This window comes from Ogataea parapolymorpha, chromosome V (genome assembly GCF_000187245.1).
Source record: "Ogataea parapolymorpha DL-1 chromosome V, whole genome shotgun sequence".
NCBI classification, from domain to species: Eukaryota; Fungi; Ascomycota; class Pichiomycetes; order Pichiales; family Pichiaceae; genus Ogataea; species Ogataea parapolymorpha.
This window is the reverse complement of record NC_027862.1, coordinates 594,180-609,558: the sequence shown is the minus strand read 5'-3', so window position 1 is coordinate 609,558 and position 15,379 is coordinate 594,180. Positions and strand designations below refer to the sequence as shown.

The 15,379-nt window shown below is 55.3% G+C and overlaps 7 protein-coding genes across 7 annotated transcripts; 4 read left to right on the top strand and 3 right to left on the bottom strand.

Annotated features, from left to right (window-relative positions):
* Nucleotides 1-185: 185 nt before the first annotated feature.
* HPODL_04102 (putative sulfate transporter) lies at nt 186-2,396 on the top strand (the record flags this gene model as incomplete). Its single annotated transcript, XM_014078884.1, has 1 exon — nt 186-2,396. The coding sequence occupies one exon, from the start codon at nt 186-188 to the stop codon at nt 2,394-2,396; it is 2,211 nt and encodes a 736-aa protein (XP_013934359.1).
* Nucleotides 2,397-2,484: 88 nt separating this feature from the next.
* Nucleotides 2,485-4,938, top strand: HPODL_04101 (Type I transmembrane sorting receptor for multiple vacuolar hydrolases; the record flags this gene model as incomplete). Its single annotated transcript, XM_014078883.1, has 1 exon — nt 2,485-4,938. The coding sequence occupies one exon, from the start codon at nt 2,485-2,487 to the stop codon at nt 4,936-4,938; it is 2,454 nt and encodes an 817-aa protein (XP_013934358.1).
* Nucleotides 4,939-5,082: 144 nt separating this feature from the next.
* HPODL_05245 (uncharacterized protein) lies at nt 5,083-5,705 on the bottom strand (the record flags this gene model as incomplete). Its single annotated transcript, XM_014078882.1, has 3 exons — nt 5,083-5,113; nt 5,160-5,657; nt 5,695-5,705. 3 exons carry the CDS (start codon nt 5,703-5,705, stop codon nt 5,083-5,085), a joined length of 540 nt encoding a protein of 179 aa, XP_013934357.1.
* Nucleotides 5,706-5,772: 67 nt separating this feature from the next.
* HPODL_04100 (uncharacterized protein) lies at nt 5,773-6,813 on the bottom strand (the record flags this gene model as incomplete). Its single annotated transcript, XM_014078881.1, has 1 exon — nt 5,773-6,813. One exon carries the CDS (start codon nt 6,811-6,813, stop codon nt 5,773-5,775), a length of 1,041 nt encoding a protein of 346 aa, XP_013934356.1.
* A 191-nt stretch (nt 6,814-7,004) lies between these two features.
* HPODL_04099 (Cytochrome c oxidase-assembly factor COX23, mitochondrial) lies at nt 7,005-7,334 on the top strand (the record flags this gene model as incomplete). The annotated part of the gene is made up of 1 exon (XM_014078880.1): nt 7,005-7,334. The coding sequence occupies one exon, from the start codon at nt 7,005-7,007 to the stop codon at nt 7,332-7,334; it is 330 nt and encodes a 109-aa protein (XP_013934355.1).
* Nucleotides 7,335-7,355: 21 nt separating this feature from the next.
* HPODL_04098 (uncharacterized protein) lies at nt 7,356-9,725 on the bottom strand (the record flags this gene model as incomplete). Its single annotated transcript, XM_014078879.1, has 1 exon — nt 7,356-9,725. One exon carries the CDS (start codon nt 9,723-9,725, stop codon nt 7,356-7,358), a length of 2,370 nt encoding a protein of 789 aa, XP_013934354.1.
* Nucleotides 9,726-11,056: 1,331 nt separating this feature from the next.
* On the top strand, nt 11,057-15,211 carry HPODL_04097 (putative ATP-dependent chromodomain helicase; the record flags this gene model as incomplete). The annotated part of the gene is made up of 1 exon (XM_014078878.1): nt 11,057-15,211. The coding sequence occupies one exon, from the start codon at nt 11,057-11,059 to the stop codon at nt 15,209-15,211; it is 4,155 nt and encodes a 1,384-aa protein (XP_013934353.1).
* Between the last annotated feature and the right edge of the window lie 168 nt (nt 15,212-15,379).

Genomic DNA, 15,379 nt, shown 5'->3' with positions numbered 1-15,379 from the left:
GGGGGGGGGGGGGGGGCGGAGTGCCGCGCGACCGGCCGAGATGAGCACATGCACCGTATGTGTTCCGTGCATTTGCTCCACCCCCCTGTTCGTCGACAGACCCCAGCTGCCCTCCACATCGACCCGACTAAAAAATACACATCAAAATATTCCATTTACATAAATTCCAACTCCCATTCGCTACCATGTCCGGCCCCATGTCTGGCCCCGGTAGAGAAAAAGACTCGCGCGACGGCTCGCTCAGGCTGGGCCAGGGCCGTGTTCCCTCTACCGCTCTTGGCTCGCCCGCCCCGCTGTACGGCTCGGTCAGCGACAGCGACGGCTCGCGATCGATAGGGTCGGCCGGTACATCGCGACACGTTGTGCGTGTGCGCGAGTCGCCTGTCCTGACACTATCCCAGAAAGCGGCGTATTACCTGCCCTGCTCGTCGTGGTTGCCCGCATACGGCCTCGACCTGTTTGTGCACGACGTGGTGGCCGGGCTGTCTCTGGCGTCGTACCAGATCCCGCTGAGCATGTCTTTCGCCAACGCGGTGGCCCACGTGCCGCCCGTGTGCGGGCTGCTGGGGCTGTCGCTCGCGCCCGCTGTGTACGCGGTGCTGGGCACCGTGCCTCAGATGATTGTGGGGCCCGAGGCGGCCGTGTCGATGATCGTCGGGCAAGCGATCGAGAAAGTCGTCAAGCACAACGACGGCGTGAACCCTGTGGATATTCTTGTGGTGATCACGTCGTTTTCAGGCGCGATTTTGCTTGTTTTCGGGCTGCTGCGTTTCGGTTTCATCGACAACGTGCTGTGCGGCACGCTGCTCCGCGGATTTGTTGCTGCGATCGGGCTCACCATGATTGTCAACTCGACGATCGCGATTCTCGGCATCGACACGGTGTTGCTGCTGCTGCCTCCCGACGAGCACGTGCACTCGGCCGCCGAAAAGGTGAGATTCATCTGGCAGCACGGCCACCAGTACCACGCGGCCACGCTCGTGGCCGGCACCGCGGCGTTGTTCGTGCTGCTCGCAGCCAGCACGCTGAAAAAGACGCTTGCCCGACGTCACGTGCGCGCAGCGTCTTTTTTCCCCGAGATCCTGTTCGTGGTGGTGCTCTCGACCGTGCTTTCTGCGCACTTCCGCTTCGACAAAAAGGGGATCCGCGTGCTCGGCAAGGTCGACATCGACGAGTTCCGGTTCACGGTGCCCTTCCGCGGCGAGCTGCGGCAATGGTATCCGCAGCTGTTTTCGACGTCGTTCATGTGTGCCATACTGGGCTTCTTCGAGAGCTCCTCAGCGGGCAAGAGTCTTGGTTCCAGCCTCCCGATGCCCGTCTCGTCAAACAGAGAGCTCGTGGCGCTCGGCACGGCCGGTCTCGCGCTCAGTTTCGTCGGCAGCCTGCCCTCGTTTGGTGGCTACGGCCGTTCCCGGCTCAACTCGTTCATCGGGGCGAAAACCCCCGTTGCCGGCCTCGTCATGGGGCTGGCCACGCTGTTGGTCACCACGTGCCTGCTCAATTACGTCTACTACCTGCCGTTGTGCGTGCTGAACGCCATCATCGCCACGGTCGGCCTCGCGCTGGTCCAGGAGACTCCACGTGACGTGCGGTTCCATCTGCGCACGCGCGGCTACAACGAGCTGGCCACGTTCGTCGTCACGCTCGTCGCGTCGCTCGTCTACTCGATCGAGCTCGGCGTCGCGCTCGGCTGCTTTTACTCGGTCATTCGCGTGATCAAACACTCCACAAAGTCGCGCATCCAGATTCTGTCCAGGGTGGCCGGCACAGACGAGTTTGTCAGCTCGGACTTTGACGAAAACGCCGTCGGCCTCTCCGACACCACCGCGTACCCGTGCGAGGAGATTATCCCCGGCTACTCAGAATATCGCCGCCAAAGCTGTGCCGGCCAATCGGCCACCAACAAGCCCAGCCTCGAGGACAGAGAGGCGTGTCTGATCGTCAGAGTGCCGGAGCCGCTCACGTTCACCAACACAAACGACCTCAAGGCGCGATTGCGGCGGCTAGAGCTGTGTGGTTCCGTCAGCGTGCACCCGGCAGCACAGAAAAATGACCGGCCAATAAGACATGTCGTATTTGACCTCGACGGCATGACGTCGGTGGACTCGTCCGCCGTGCAGATCCTCCGAGACGTGATTGTTGCATACCAGCGGCGCGGAATAAACGTCTTCTTCTGCAGGGTTTTCAAGAGTGCGAAATTGCTCGACCGGTTGCAGCTCTCGGGCATAGCAGCCCTGCTCCAAACCACCCAGGGCAGCGAGTTCGGCATCGCGCAAAACTCGCCGCCGTACTACGACGAGATCCTCGACGCGCTCAGAGCAGTCGACACCGTTGAGACCGCATGCACGCTCGCCGAAGAACAAAGCCTGGTTTCCTATTACTACGACGGACTATAGCCGTGGCGGATTTTTTTTCTTCTCCACGGCGATTTCGGCACTACCATGTGAGATATATAAACGGCCCACTTTCTAATTTCGGGACGCAATGAAGATCCTCGCGCTGTACTGGATAATCGGGTGCATACTCAGCCTGGCTGCCGCCGCCAGCACCACCGCGAGCGCGGACCAGGATCACGTGACACCAGCCACGCAGAGCCCAGATTCCGACGAGAACCCGGACGAGCGCGAGGGCGCGCCCGAGGACGCACGCGACGGCTTCAACGACGGCAAGGTCCGCACCACCTACTTCACGTTCCAGGGAAAAGTCAAGAAATACGTTTATTTGGACAAACTGCCCGGCGACTCCGACGAAACCGTTCTCGTCCTGACCAACCAGAACGAGGTCTTTGTGAGCCACAACCAGGGCCAGGTCTGGGAAGAGGTCGCGCCCGACGACGAGTTTCTCGACATTTACGTCGACCCGTACCGCTCGACCAACGTTTATCTGCTGGCCGTCAACGACAAGATAGTATACTCCTTGGACAGAGCAGACAACTGGAAATCGTTCCGGACGCCCAGTAAGGCTGTGGCAGGCATTGCGACGCTGTACTTCCATCCGTCGAACCCGAAACGGCTCATTTTCATGGGCCAGGAGGGCTGCAACGACCCGTACTCCAAGGCGTGCCGGCTGGCCGCGTACCACACGTATGCGTCGGGCAAGCGGTGGCTGAAGATCCAGGAGAACGTGCGGCGGTGCGAGTTTGCCGGCGGCGAGTGGATCCTGTGCGAGAAGGACGCCAACGAGGCCACAGAGTACCGGTCGAGTCTCGTTGCGTCGGCCGACCTGTTCAAGAGTCGATCGACGCTGCTCGACAGACTCATCGGCGTCGGCCGCACCGGCGACTACTGGGTCGCAGCTACAGAGACCGCCCACGACTCTCTGCAGCCGCACGTCTCGCTCGACGGCATCTCGTGGGCCCCAGCACGCCTCCCTCCAAACATCCAGCTCAGCAAACGGCAGGCCTACACCGTGCTCTCCGGCAACTCCAAGGCCGTGTTCATGCACGTGACCACAAATCCCGTGACGGGCACCGAGTACGGCACGCTCCTCAAGTCCAACAGCAACGGCACGGAGTACGTGACGATCCTCGATAGCACGAACCGCGACGAGAGCGGCTACGTTGACTTTGAGAAGATCACGGGACTAGAAGGCCTGATTGTTACGAACGTGGTGGCCAACCCGGGCGACGCCAGAAAAGGAGCCAAGAAGCGAGTCAGGTCTATGATTACCCACAACGACGGCGCGCAGTGGTCGCTATTGCAGCCACCCGTTGTCGATTCTGAGAACCAGCGGCTGTGTAGCGGTCAGAGTCTCGAGCAATGCTCGTTGCACCTGCACGGGTTCACGGAGCGCGCCGACTACCGCGACACGTTTGCGTCGGCCAGTGCGGTCGGCATGATGATTGGCGTGGGCAACGTCGGCCCGCAGCTCGGCAACTACTACGACGGACACACTTTTTTGACAAAGGACGGTGGAATAACGTGGAAAGAGGTGAGAAAAGGTGTTTATTTATGGGAGTACGGCGACCAGGGCTCGGTGATCGTTCTGGTGAACGGCAAGGACAACACCAACGTTCTGAGCTACTCTGTGGACGAGGGCGACACGTGGGTCGATTTCCAGTTCACCAAGGAGCAGGTCACGGTAGAGGACATTTCCACGGTGCCGGGCGACAACTCTCTGGTGTTCATGCTGTTCACGAGGGTTCCGCTGGCCAGAGGTGACAAAACGAGAGTGTTTCGGATCGATTTCAGCCAGCTGCTTGCGAAAAAGTGCTCGGATGATGATTTTGAGACTTGGACGCCCAAACACCCGTTCCAGGCAGACAACTGTCTGTTTGGCCACGAAGTGCAGTATACACGCAAAGTCCCCGGCAGACTGTGCCAGATCGGCGGCCGGACCATGACAGAGCCGAAAATTGTCCGCAATTGCAAGTGCACGCGACAAGACTATGAGTGCGACTTCAACTACTATCTCACGCCCGACGGTCTCTGTCGGCTCGTCCCCGGTTACAGCCCGCCGAGCCACCAGGACATCTGTTTTGCCGATAACGCGCCCGTCGAGTACTATCCGGCAACCGGCTACCGTAAGATCCCGCTCTCGACGTGCGAGGGAGGCACCGAGTTCGACAAGAGCGAGTCGCCTGTGCCATGCAAGGGCCGCGAGGAGGAATTCAACCGGCTGCATCCGCGGCTTGGGCTTCTTGCTGCGCTGCTGCTGTGGGCTGTGGCCGCCGTGGTTGTTGGCTATAGCATGCGGTTTGCGTACAAGTGGTACACCTCGCGTCATGGCGAGATCCGGCTCGACGACGACGGCGGGTTCACGTTTGTGGACGTCAACGAGAGCGTGTGGGCGCAATGGCGGCGGTTTGTGGTGGAGTCGGCCATTGGTTCGTTGATGGCCGTTTCCAGACTGCTAAACAAGCGCAGACGACAGCAGCCCCTTGCTCCCGAGCCCGAACCTGTGCCGGAGGCGTCGGACGACGAGGACTTCACGGAGTAGTCTTGGCCCGTTTCGGGGCCGGCTCGTCGTCGAGGTCCAGCTCCTCGCTGCTCGAGACCACCTCCTCGTCGTCTGCCCCGTCTCCCAGACCGGGAGCAGCTTCTGTATAATATTTGGTAGCATGAGGAAACAGGTCTTCCACAATCAGTAAAGCGAGATCCTCGCCGTGTCTGTACTCCTTACCGGGCTTTTTCCCCGTCCAGGCGAAAAAGGCGAAGAACGATTTCATCCCTGCACGGTATTTCTTCTTGTCAGCGGGGGTCATTTCTCCCTTTGCCTTGATCAGGTGCGGGTTGATGCTGTCGAGCTCTGCGGGCCATTTTATGTCCACCGCCTCCGAAACCAGCTTCTCCTCGCCAGTCTCAACGTCGTGGATTTTTTCAAACCGTTTCGTGACCGTCTGCGTCTCGATCTCGCCCTTGGGAGCCTCGAATCCAAAGGTAATGCTAAATTTCATAGGGTCGTCATCTAGAAGGTACTCCACATATATCTCCTTGATAAACTCCAGATACTTCATGTCGTCCGTCTGGATGTACTCCTGGAAGTCCTCGTGCTCGGCCAAAACAATGTACCAGAAGCTGGGAATGTGGACAAACAAGTCTCGTCTTTTTTCGTACACAGGCTTGGACTTGGTGAATCGGAACCTCTCGACCTCCTTCTCGACTTCGTCCATTTCCAGCTCACAATCGGCCAATTGGCCCAGCACCTTTTCAAGAGATCTGAGTTAGGGTATACGTGAAAGTGCAATGTACTTACTGTTCGGACATGAAAAATAATTTGAAATATATTAATATTATAAATATTCAAATATTAAATATAAATTAAATTTATAATTTATTCCTCTAAAATATACTCTGCCAGAATTTCCTCCCTCGACGGCCGACTCACCGGCCACACCGCCCCGCCGCCTACACCCACGTTTACCAGACACCCGTAGCACAGCGGCACATCGCTCTGGGCCTGTTTATTCGCGCTCTCGGACATTTGCTCTAGCCACGTCTTGGGGTCGCGATAAACCGCTTCCTGGCACAATATACATTGCTGTGCCATGCCCTGCGGCGAGTCGAGTTTTGTGCCGATCTTGACTACCGTCGAAATGACCTCCGGGTACTCGCTCTCGACCGTTTCGAAGTACTCGCACACCAGCTCGTTGACTGTCTTATTTTTCGCAGACTTGTGCTTCACGGACTCTTCAGTTGCAACCATTTCTTGCAACCCGCTGAATCTCACATACTCTTTGATTTCAGAGGCCAAAACCTCTCGCAGCGGATGTATCACATGCAAGGAGCATCCCACGTAGTCCATTGTCCCGTCTGTGAGACGGTGTGCGGTCTCTGAGCCGCGGCCCTTGACGGTGAGAGCAAGGATTTCCTCTGCCAAACGGCTCATTGAGTGGCCAAAAATCACCACTGAGCAGTCATGCGCCACTGCACTGCGGAAAATCACTTCCTGGACAACCTGCTGCCAAAAATCCTGCCGCGACGACCGGCTATCGAACTGGAGCAACAGCTCCTGCAAATTTAGAGACTCGCTATTTTCTGTCCGGTGCACAGCGTACTCATCTGTCACCGCCACTTTGGCAAGGTCCCGCACAAACACCGCTGGATCCACCGTCACAAATTGCACTTCCAGTCTCTCCAGTACGCGCGAGTACTTCTTTCTCAGTCGCTCCATCCGCGCAGTGTCCTCACCCACGTGAAGCACCACCAAAACGTAGCCCTGAACAGCCCTCTCATTCTGGCACTGTTCTTCCAAATGCGAAATGACCATATCGAGCAGCGCCAGCGACGAACTGCCGTAGGAAAGCGGCAGAAGAACTTTGGGCCGCTCTACTCTGGAGTTGCCAAACTTGACCTTGAACTTCTCGTCCTGCATCTGTTTGCGCTGCTTCGTACAGAGAAATTTCCTGAAACATGCCGCACAGAAATGATCTTTACGCGAAACAACCACACACGGCTCTTTTTTGCACCGGTTGCAAACGTCCTCCAAAGAACACTCCATGATAAAGACCTGAAAATTTATTTACCGGCTGTGCAGAAAAATAATCAATTAAATACAATTTCGCAATGCCGAACGAGAACGTCGACAACAAAACGCTGAGGCGGCTGGAAACACAGACAGACGACAAACCGAGCTTTGTGGAAAAAATCGACAACGAGATCAAAGTCAAATTCTACCCGGATTCGCCGACGCAGCGCGTGCACAAGGACGCTTTCCTCACCAAAACTGCGTCTAAATTTTACGACCCGTGCGCAAAGTCGTCGCAGATGGCCATCCGGTGCATGGAAAACCACGACGAGGACTACAAGGAGGTTTGCGGCGAGTATTTCCGCGCCTTCAGAGAGTGTAAGAAGGAGTGGATGAAAGAGCGCAGAAAAGACGGAGGCATATGGTAACCCTGTGAATTCCTGTATATATCACGAGTAGCTAAATGAGTACAATGAACCAAACAGATTGAGCCGGTTGGAGTAGTTCGGGCTGAATTTCAGCACCTTGGTGTGGTCGTGCGAGAAGTTGACGTTTTCGTTCAGGTACTGGATCAAAGTGTCCTTCATCTGGGCCTCCTCCTCCTCGTGCTGCTTGTTTTTGCGCTTGTTGAATGGGGCCCCCATCGGCGGCAGGACGTTGGGCGAAACAACCACAGGCAGCGGCGTCGACACGTCGTACGGAATGGGCTTGCTTTCTGGCTTGAACATGTACAGGTTCGGGTTGGTGATCAAGTTCAGAAGGAGCAGCTTCTGCACACGCTGCCGTTCGCACTGCTTGTTAGTTTGCAGGTATTCGTGGAACTCGTGGTACTGTTTCGAGCTCTCTTCGCTAGAACGCACGTCGTCGTCGTTGAAGAGCCGGTAGATCCTCAAAAATGTCTGATAGTCCTCGAACAGCTCGCCATCGTTTTCCTCAGAGCTCCAGTTGTTGCGGTCCAAGTTCCCGGGTATCATGAACAGCTCGCCCGTGAGGCGGTTGATCGACACGTATAAATGCAGTTTCAGCTTGCTGCTGCTGTTTTTGTAGAGCTTGCGTGCGAGAACGTGGCCTCTTCGGTGGTTCTGCTGCTCTCTATTAATATTGCGTTCGAACAGCAAGTTCTCGATGCGGCGCGACCGACCGCTCGACAGCTCCACGTCGTACAGCTCCTCGATGCCCACGTCGTCTTCGTTTTCTTCGTCGTCTTCGTCTTCAAATGCGTCGTCTTCGTCGTCCAGGTTCTCGACGATGAAATTGCGCTCTAGTTCGTCGTCGCTGAAATCCGAGTCCGTCGAGTATCCTTCGCCGCTACTCGTCTGCTGCCGGAAATGGAACGGAGGCGGTAGGTCCGAGTCGTGGCGCCATTGCTGTCGCGAAACCAGATAGTCCAGCAGCCGGATGCGGCGCGCGCGGTTCTCGTCTCGTTGTCGTAAATTCTCCATGAAATGCTGATGTCCAGTGCCAAATATAAATCCTCTAGTGTGCTCGTTGTTGTAGTACTGCGGGCGGCCGATGTGTGTGAGCGGGACTGAGATTGCCGAGGCGGCCGTCGACGCGGACTCCAGCGACGAGTTCCCGACGCCGGCGTACGTCGTCAGCGGTTTGAGCCGTCTGCGCCGCTTGTACCGCATGTCGTTTCTGATTTTGAGGTCGGTGCTGGGCGAGCGCGAGTCCCGAAGCAGGTCCTCAATGTCCACCTCCAGCTTCATTAGGATAAAATTCTCCATAATCAGGTCCTGGCAGTGCGGACACACGAGCAGGTTTTCTGGGTTGTTCATTGTCTTGCGTCTGCCACCCGGCGGTGTAGGCGGAGCCGGCGTGTTAACAAACTCGTTGAACGGCGGCAGATCAAACCATTTGGCCAGACACTTGTACGTGCACCCCTTGTTGCCACACATGCTGGTGATCTTGTGGAAAATCGAGGAATTGGGGAACTTGGTCTCTTTCGGCTTTGGTAGCCCCGTGGTGCGCGACCCGTTGCTCTTCAGATACCCAAACTTGTCCAAATAGAATGGCTTCCAGTTCGGGTCGTCGTCGTTCATGCGTTTATGTCTGCCAATGTACTTGCGGAAATCTTTATCGAAACAGAGCGTATTCCTCAGCAAGTTGCTGAAAACAGAGCCCTCGATGCCCATCTTGGAGCCGTCGCCACTGCGCAGGTCGTTATCTATAAAGTCGACAATCTTGCCAACAAACTCGATGCCTGCGTGACCCGTCTGGATCGTTCCCTTGACCTTGAGTTCGTCCTGGAACAGCTCTGTGAAACGCAGCTCCGAAGAGATATCATCATCGTTGCGCAAGATGTACGTCATGCCCGGCTGCACAAAGCTGCTGCGCTGCACGCCAGCCGGTCTTGAAGCCGCTCCTATCTGCGAAAACGTGCGCTTCCCGACAGCAGGCTTAGGAGCAGCGATCTCGGCCCTTTTGTCGGCCATGTTCTTGTTCATGAGCCCCATGAGCCCCATTCCGCGGATACAGTCCGAAAGCTCGCCGTTCATGCAGTGCTCCGGGTGATTCCTGAAAAACGTGCTCGAAACCGCGTTGAACGGATCGTTGGTCAGCACTCGCGGGATAATGCTGAGATCATTGTCATTTGACCATCTAATGTGGTCGTGCTGGTCCTCTGGCCCAAGGCCCTGGCTCCCGGCCCGGTCTTGTCGCGGAGTCGCCATGGCCGCGCGGGTTCTGCGGTTGCCGGTCAGGGGAATGCGAACTCTGAATGAATTAAACTGGTGGTTCAGCTGTTCCAAATCCTCGCCACTTGGAGGACTGTCGCTGCTGGAATTCTCTCTTTGTTGCAATCCTTCACTTGAAGGCATACTAAAGGAGGTGCTCTCCTTGCGGTTCGATCAGCGTAGATGAAATCGGCTTAGACAGTACTCCTTTTTTCTTGCCCTTGTTAAATATGTTATTACTGATCGCCCGGACATAAATGACAGATGATGTTTCGACGCAAAACACGTCGGCGACGCAGGAGATATAGCTGGCACTTGCCAACACAGGCCACATGCTGGGCCTGTCCAGTCCATGGCCATGCTGGCGTGGTGAGCGGTGCCATGGTCGCTCTGTCGACGCGTCGATGTGCAACCACCAGGGCCGGGTAAATGCGGGTGGCTAAATTGGATAACCTCAGGGTTTTTTTTTTTCGCTGGAAATATACTCATCTCTTTTCTGGTTTATTGCAGTATTTGGGTTCACCGGTTTCAGTGCGGTAAAAAGCGCCTGTTTTTGGTGGAATGTGCGCGTTGTTGTTCTTGACGCGTTCTGGTCCATTTGCGGCGAAAACCGGCTTCCGGTGGGTCTAAAGACACGGTACGTATGACATTCACGAGGTTGCGGAGCCAGTAATGACTGAAGATTGCGAGTTAATGCCAGCGCGCGCTTTTCGGGGAGTTTCGACGCTTGTACCGGGCGTGGCAGGCTGAATACGGTTTATTGTTGGCCTGGAAGCAGAAAAGACCCGTTTTTCGAGTCGGTGGAGCGACTAGACGCTCTCCAGCTGACCAGTTTGCCTCACTTTGGCCATCTGTGCACCGAAACAGGCCACCAAACCGCACAATGCCATACAAGCTCCAAATCGGGCCTTTTCTTTGCTTTTTCTCCGGCACAGTCTTTTGAGAACTTCTCTCGTTTCCTTAGTGGTCTTTTCTTTGCAATCACTGCAAAAATCGATCGCTCCGTCTGCGCAGGACAGCGCCAGGACTCGTTCTGGCCCCCAAATCGCTGGTGTTCCTGCTCTTTGTACCCGAAATATACCAAAACACAACCTCTGCCTGCTATTTGGCCCTTCTGCGTGCCGAAAGCCCCACGTTTCGGCTCCTAGAGTGCGTAAAACATCTGTAGCACCCCGCGACGTGCGATCTGATTACCCTCCCTGTTGTTTTGCGGAATGAGATGTAAATTTTTTTTCCACTAAGGCCAGGTTACTGCTGACTTTTATACTAGTTGCAAACTAATAAATTGGCTCGCTCAGGTCTGCGCAAACGCAACAAGTCGCTAACACGAGCTGTAAATACACAAGAGTCGCAGAAAGAACGCCACTTTTGTCGCTTTTAGACACGTTATTACCTAACCGTTGGGAATCGCTTTGACAGGTAAACATTCGCTGCAAACAGTGTTCTGCGCCGCTCAAACACACATATAACACGAAATGTCCACGGATATACGTTCGGAGATAGAAAGCAATCCGGAACTGTACGGGCTGCGGCGGTCTGGAAGGGCCAGATCAAAACCGTTGGGCGTGGCAGAGTTCTCTGACGAGGAGGACGAGGATTACACGGCAAAGAAGAAGACGCGTCAGAAACGCGCGTATTCAGATGACGAGGCCGCTTTGGACGATGACATGCTGGACTCGGACGACTCGGAGTACGGCGGGAAGAAAAAGAGAGGCCGGCCGAGGAAGAAGAAGCAGCCTGCGTACAAGTCGTCGGAACAGTTTCCTGGGTTCACGGAACTGCGGTTGTCGAACAGAAGCAACCGGGCGGTGAATTATGCTCTGGACGCCGACGACGACGAGTTTCTGGAGTCTGAGGACGAGGACGGCGAGGCCTATGGAGAGTATTATTCTGCAGAGCCGGAAGAGGTGGCTCCTGAGGAGGGAATTGACCAGGTTCTGGACCACCGTGTGATCGGCGAGGAGTCCGACGTCTCGGACGACGACGACACGAAGTTCGAGGAGCACAAGAAACGCGTCCAGGACGTGCTTGCTAACGGAGACCCTAAAACGGACTTTGAATACATGATCAAGTGGACCAACACGTCGCATCTGCACAATACGTGGGAGACGTACGATGCGATCAAAAGTAGGAACGTCAAGGGCATGAAGAAGGTCGACAACTATATCAACTTGTACATTATCAACGACAGAGAGATCCGCAAAGACCCGTTTGTCACGAGAGAGGATATCGAGCAGATGGAGCTGGAAAACGAGACGAGACGCGAGAATTTGCAGGAGTACAAAAAGGTGGAGCGGATCGTCGACAGCGAGCGCGTCACGCTCGAAACGGGCGAGTCGGACCTGCGGTACTTGGTCAAATGGAAGCGACTGAACTACGACGAGTGCACGTGGGAATCGGGCAGCGAGATCGCGCCGCTGGCGCCGCAAGAGGTGACCAAGTTCCAGAACAGACAGAACTCCAAGATTCTGCCGGGTCTTTCAGCGTCGTACGGCTCCAACAGGCCGCGGTTCGAGAAGCTGACGTCGCAGCCGCTGTTCATCAAAAACGGCGAGCTGCGTGATTTCCAGCTGACGGGGCTCAATTGGATGGCGTTTCTGTGGTCACGCAACGAGAACGGCATTCTTGCCGACGAGATGGGGCTCGGAAAGACCGTCCAGACGGTGTCTTTTCTATCGTGGCTGATCTACGCCAGACGGCAGAACGGCCCGCATTTGGTGGTCGTGCCGCTGTCGACGGTTCCCGCGTGGCAGGAAACCTTCGACAAGTGGGCTCCGGACGTCAACGTGATCTACTACATGGGCAACACCAAGTCCAGAAAGGCGATCCGTGACTACGAGTTCTACGTTGGCGGCAACCGCAAGAAGGTCAAGTTCAACGTACTTCTGACGACGTACGAGTACATTTTGAAGGACCGTGCCGAGCTGGGAAGCTTCAAATGGCAGTATCTGGCTGTTGACGAGGCGCACCGGCTGAAAAACGCCGAAAGCTCGCTCTACGAGAGTTTGAGCGAGTTCAAGGTGGCCAATCGACTACTCATCACGGGAACTCCCTTGCAGAACAATCTCAAGGAACTGGCGGCGCTCTGCAACTTCCTGATGCCGGGCAAGTTCCAGATCGACCAGGAGATCGACTTCGACACGCCCAATGCCGAGGCCGAAGGCTACATCAAGGCGCTCCAGGCTGAGATCAAGCCGTTTATCCTGCGAAGACTCAAAAAAGACGTCGAGACGTCGCTGCCCGGCAAGACCGAGCGGATTCTCAGAGTCGAGCTCTCCGATATCCAGACCGAGTACTACAAGAACATCCTCACCAAGAACTACGGCGCCCTGAACCAGGGTCCACGCGGGTCGCAGATCTCGCTGCTTAATATCATGGCCGAGCTGAAAAAGGCCTCGAACCACCCGTACCTGTTTGACGGCGTCGAGGAGCACGTGCTGGCCAAGGTTGGCTCGCACTCGAGGGAAAATATCCTGAAAGGTCTGATTATGTCTTCTGGAAAAATGGTGCTTCTGGACCAGCTGCTCAACAAGCTCCACAGAGACGGCCACCGCGTGCTCATTTTCTCCCAGATGGTGCGCATTCTCGACATCATCGGCGACTATCTGCAGCTCAAGGGCCACTCTTTCCAGCGTCTCGACGGCACCATTAGCTCGCACAAACGACGACTCGCTATCGACCATTTCAACGCAGAAGGGTCCAAGGACTTTGTGTTTCTGCTATCCACCAGGGCAGGCGGTTTGGGTATCAATCTCATGACGGCCGACACGGTGATCATCTTCGATTCCGACTGGAACCCGCAGGCCGATTTGCAGGCCATGGCCAGAGCACACCGTATCGGCCAGAAAAACCACGTGATGGTGTACAGGTTTGTTTCGAAAGACACGGTCGAGGAGCAGGTGTTGGAGCGGGCGCGTCGGAAGATGATTTTGGAGTATGCGATCATCTCGCTGGGCATTACGGACAACAACAAGTCGAAGACGAAGGCTGAGCCGACGTCTGGCGAGTTGAGCGAGATCCTCAAGTTTGGAGCCAGCAACATGTTCAAGTCGAACGACAATCAGAAAAAGCTTGAGAATCTGGATTTGGAGGACGTTTTGAACCATGCCGAGGACCACGTGACCACGCCTGACCTGGGTGAGTCGAATCTGGGTGGCGAGGAGTTTCTGAAGCAGTTCGAGGTGACGGACTACAAAGCCGACGTGGATTGGGACGATATCATTCCTGAGGACGAGCTGAAAAAAATCAAGGAGGAGGAAGAGAAGCGCAAGGAGGAGGCGTTCCTTCAGGAGCAGATTGAGATGGCCTCGAGACGGCGTCTTGCCGCGGTGAAAAAGCCCGAGTACGACGAGCAGGACGACGACGAGGGCCCGTCGCGGCGCCAGAAAAAGCTTGACATGAACAACCTGACCGAGTCGCAGATCAGAAACGTGTACAAGGCGATTTTGAGATACGGCGACATCAGTGAGCGGCTGGAGGAGCTAGTGGCCGACGGAACGTTGCCGAACAAGAATATCAAGATATTGGACCAGTGTCAGCGAGAAATCATGGAGACCAGTTCGCGGCTGGTGGCAGAGTACGAGGCGAAGCGTGCGGAGGAGCTGAAGGAGCTGGAGGCGAAGGCAATGGAGGAAAAAGAGCAGCTGGCAAAGCTGCCTCCGCGAGCAGACGGCCAGCCTCATCCGACGCCGGCGATGCAGCTTTACAGCGCGAGAAAGCGCGACAAGAAGGCGATTTTGTTCGACTACAAGGGTGTCAAGAATATGAACGCGGAGGTGGTTCTCAACAGGCCGCAAGAGCTAAAGCTTCTCCAGAGCGTGATACCTGCCGACGACCCAATGAAGTTCAAGTTAACCAAGGAGCCAAAGCCGGTGAATGGCTGGTCGTGCAAGTGGACTATCAAACAGGATACTATGTTGTTGATTGGCGTGTACAAGTTTGGCTATGGAGCATGGACGCAAATTAGAGACGACCCGATATTAGGGTTGCAAAATATGATGTATTTGGAGACGCCGCCGGCTGGCGCCTCGAAGGAAGAGAAGGAGAAGATGAGCAAGCGAATTCCAGCGTCGATCCATTTGGTGCGGCGCACAGACTACCTACTTGGATTTTTAAAAGAGATACAGAGCAATGCTGGCTCTCACCCCGAGCCAAAGGAGCCAAAGAAAAATAGCCGGCCCAAGAAGACCGCCAAGAAGTCGAGTACCCCTGACGTGGAATCCAAGAGCGGCACTCCAAAGCCTGCTGGGTCTGGTGCCTCATCTCCAACGTCGTCGCAGCCTACATTGTATCAGGTGATGAAAAATAATAAGAGCTCGTCTCCAGAAGCACAGAAGCAGAAGAAGCCGGCTTCTAGTGGAGCCAAGAGCGAGCATGACCTGCTGAAGCCCGTGGACAAGGACTTAAAGATCTGGGAGAGCAAGGGTAAAGGTCTGGACAAGGCGGAATGGGGGTCGAAGCTGAAAAGCTCGCTGATCAGCATCGGCAACCAGATCGAGAAGGTGTCGAAAAACGACGCCAAACTGAACGGTAAATTATGGGCCATGGCACAAAAATCGTGGCCAAATGCAGGTGTGAGCTCAGAGCTGATTAAAAAGATGTATCTGAAGAAGGTGGGTCAACATAAATAGCAGAGAGAATACACTAGATGATTTATTTGGCAGAGCCAAAAAATAGTCGCGTCCAACGACCACGGTCACTATTTCCCTTTTCAGACATGGCGTTGAGAACCAAAAAAAAATTTTTCAGCAAAAAATACAATATTAGTAGAAATAAAAGTAGGTTTTTTTGGATCTTGT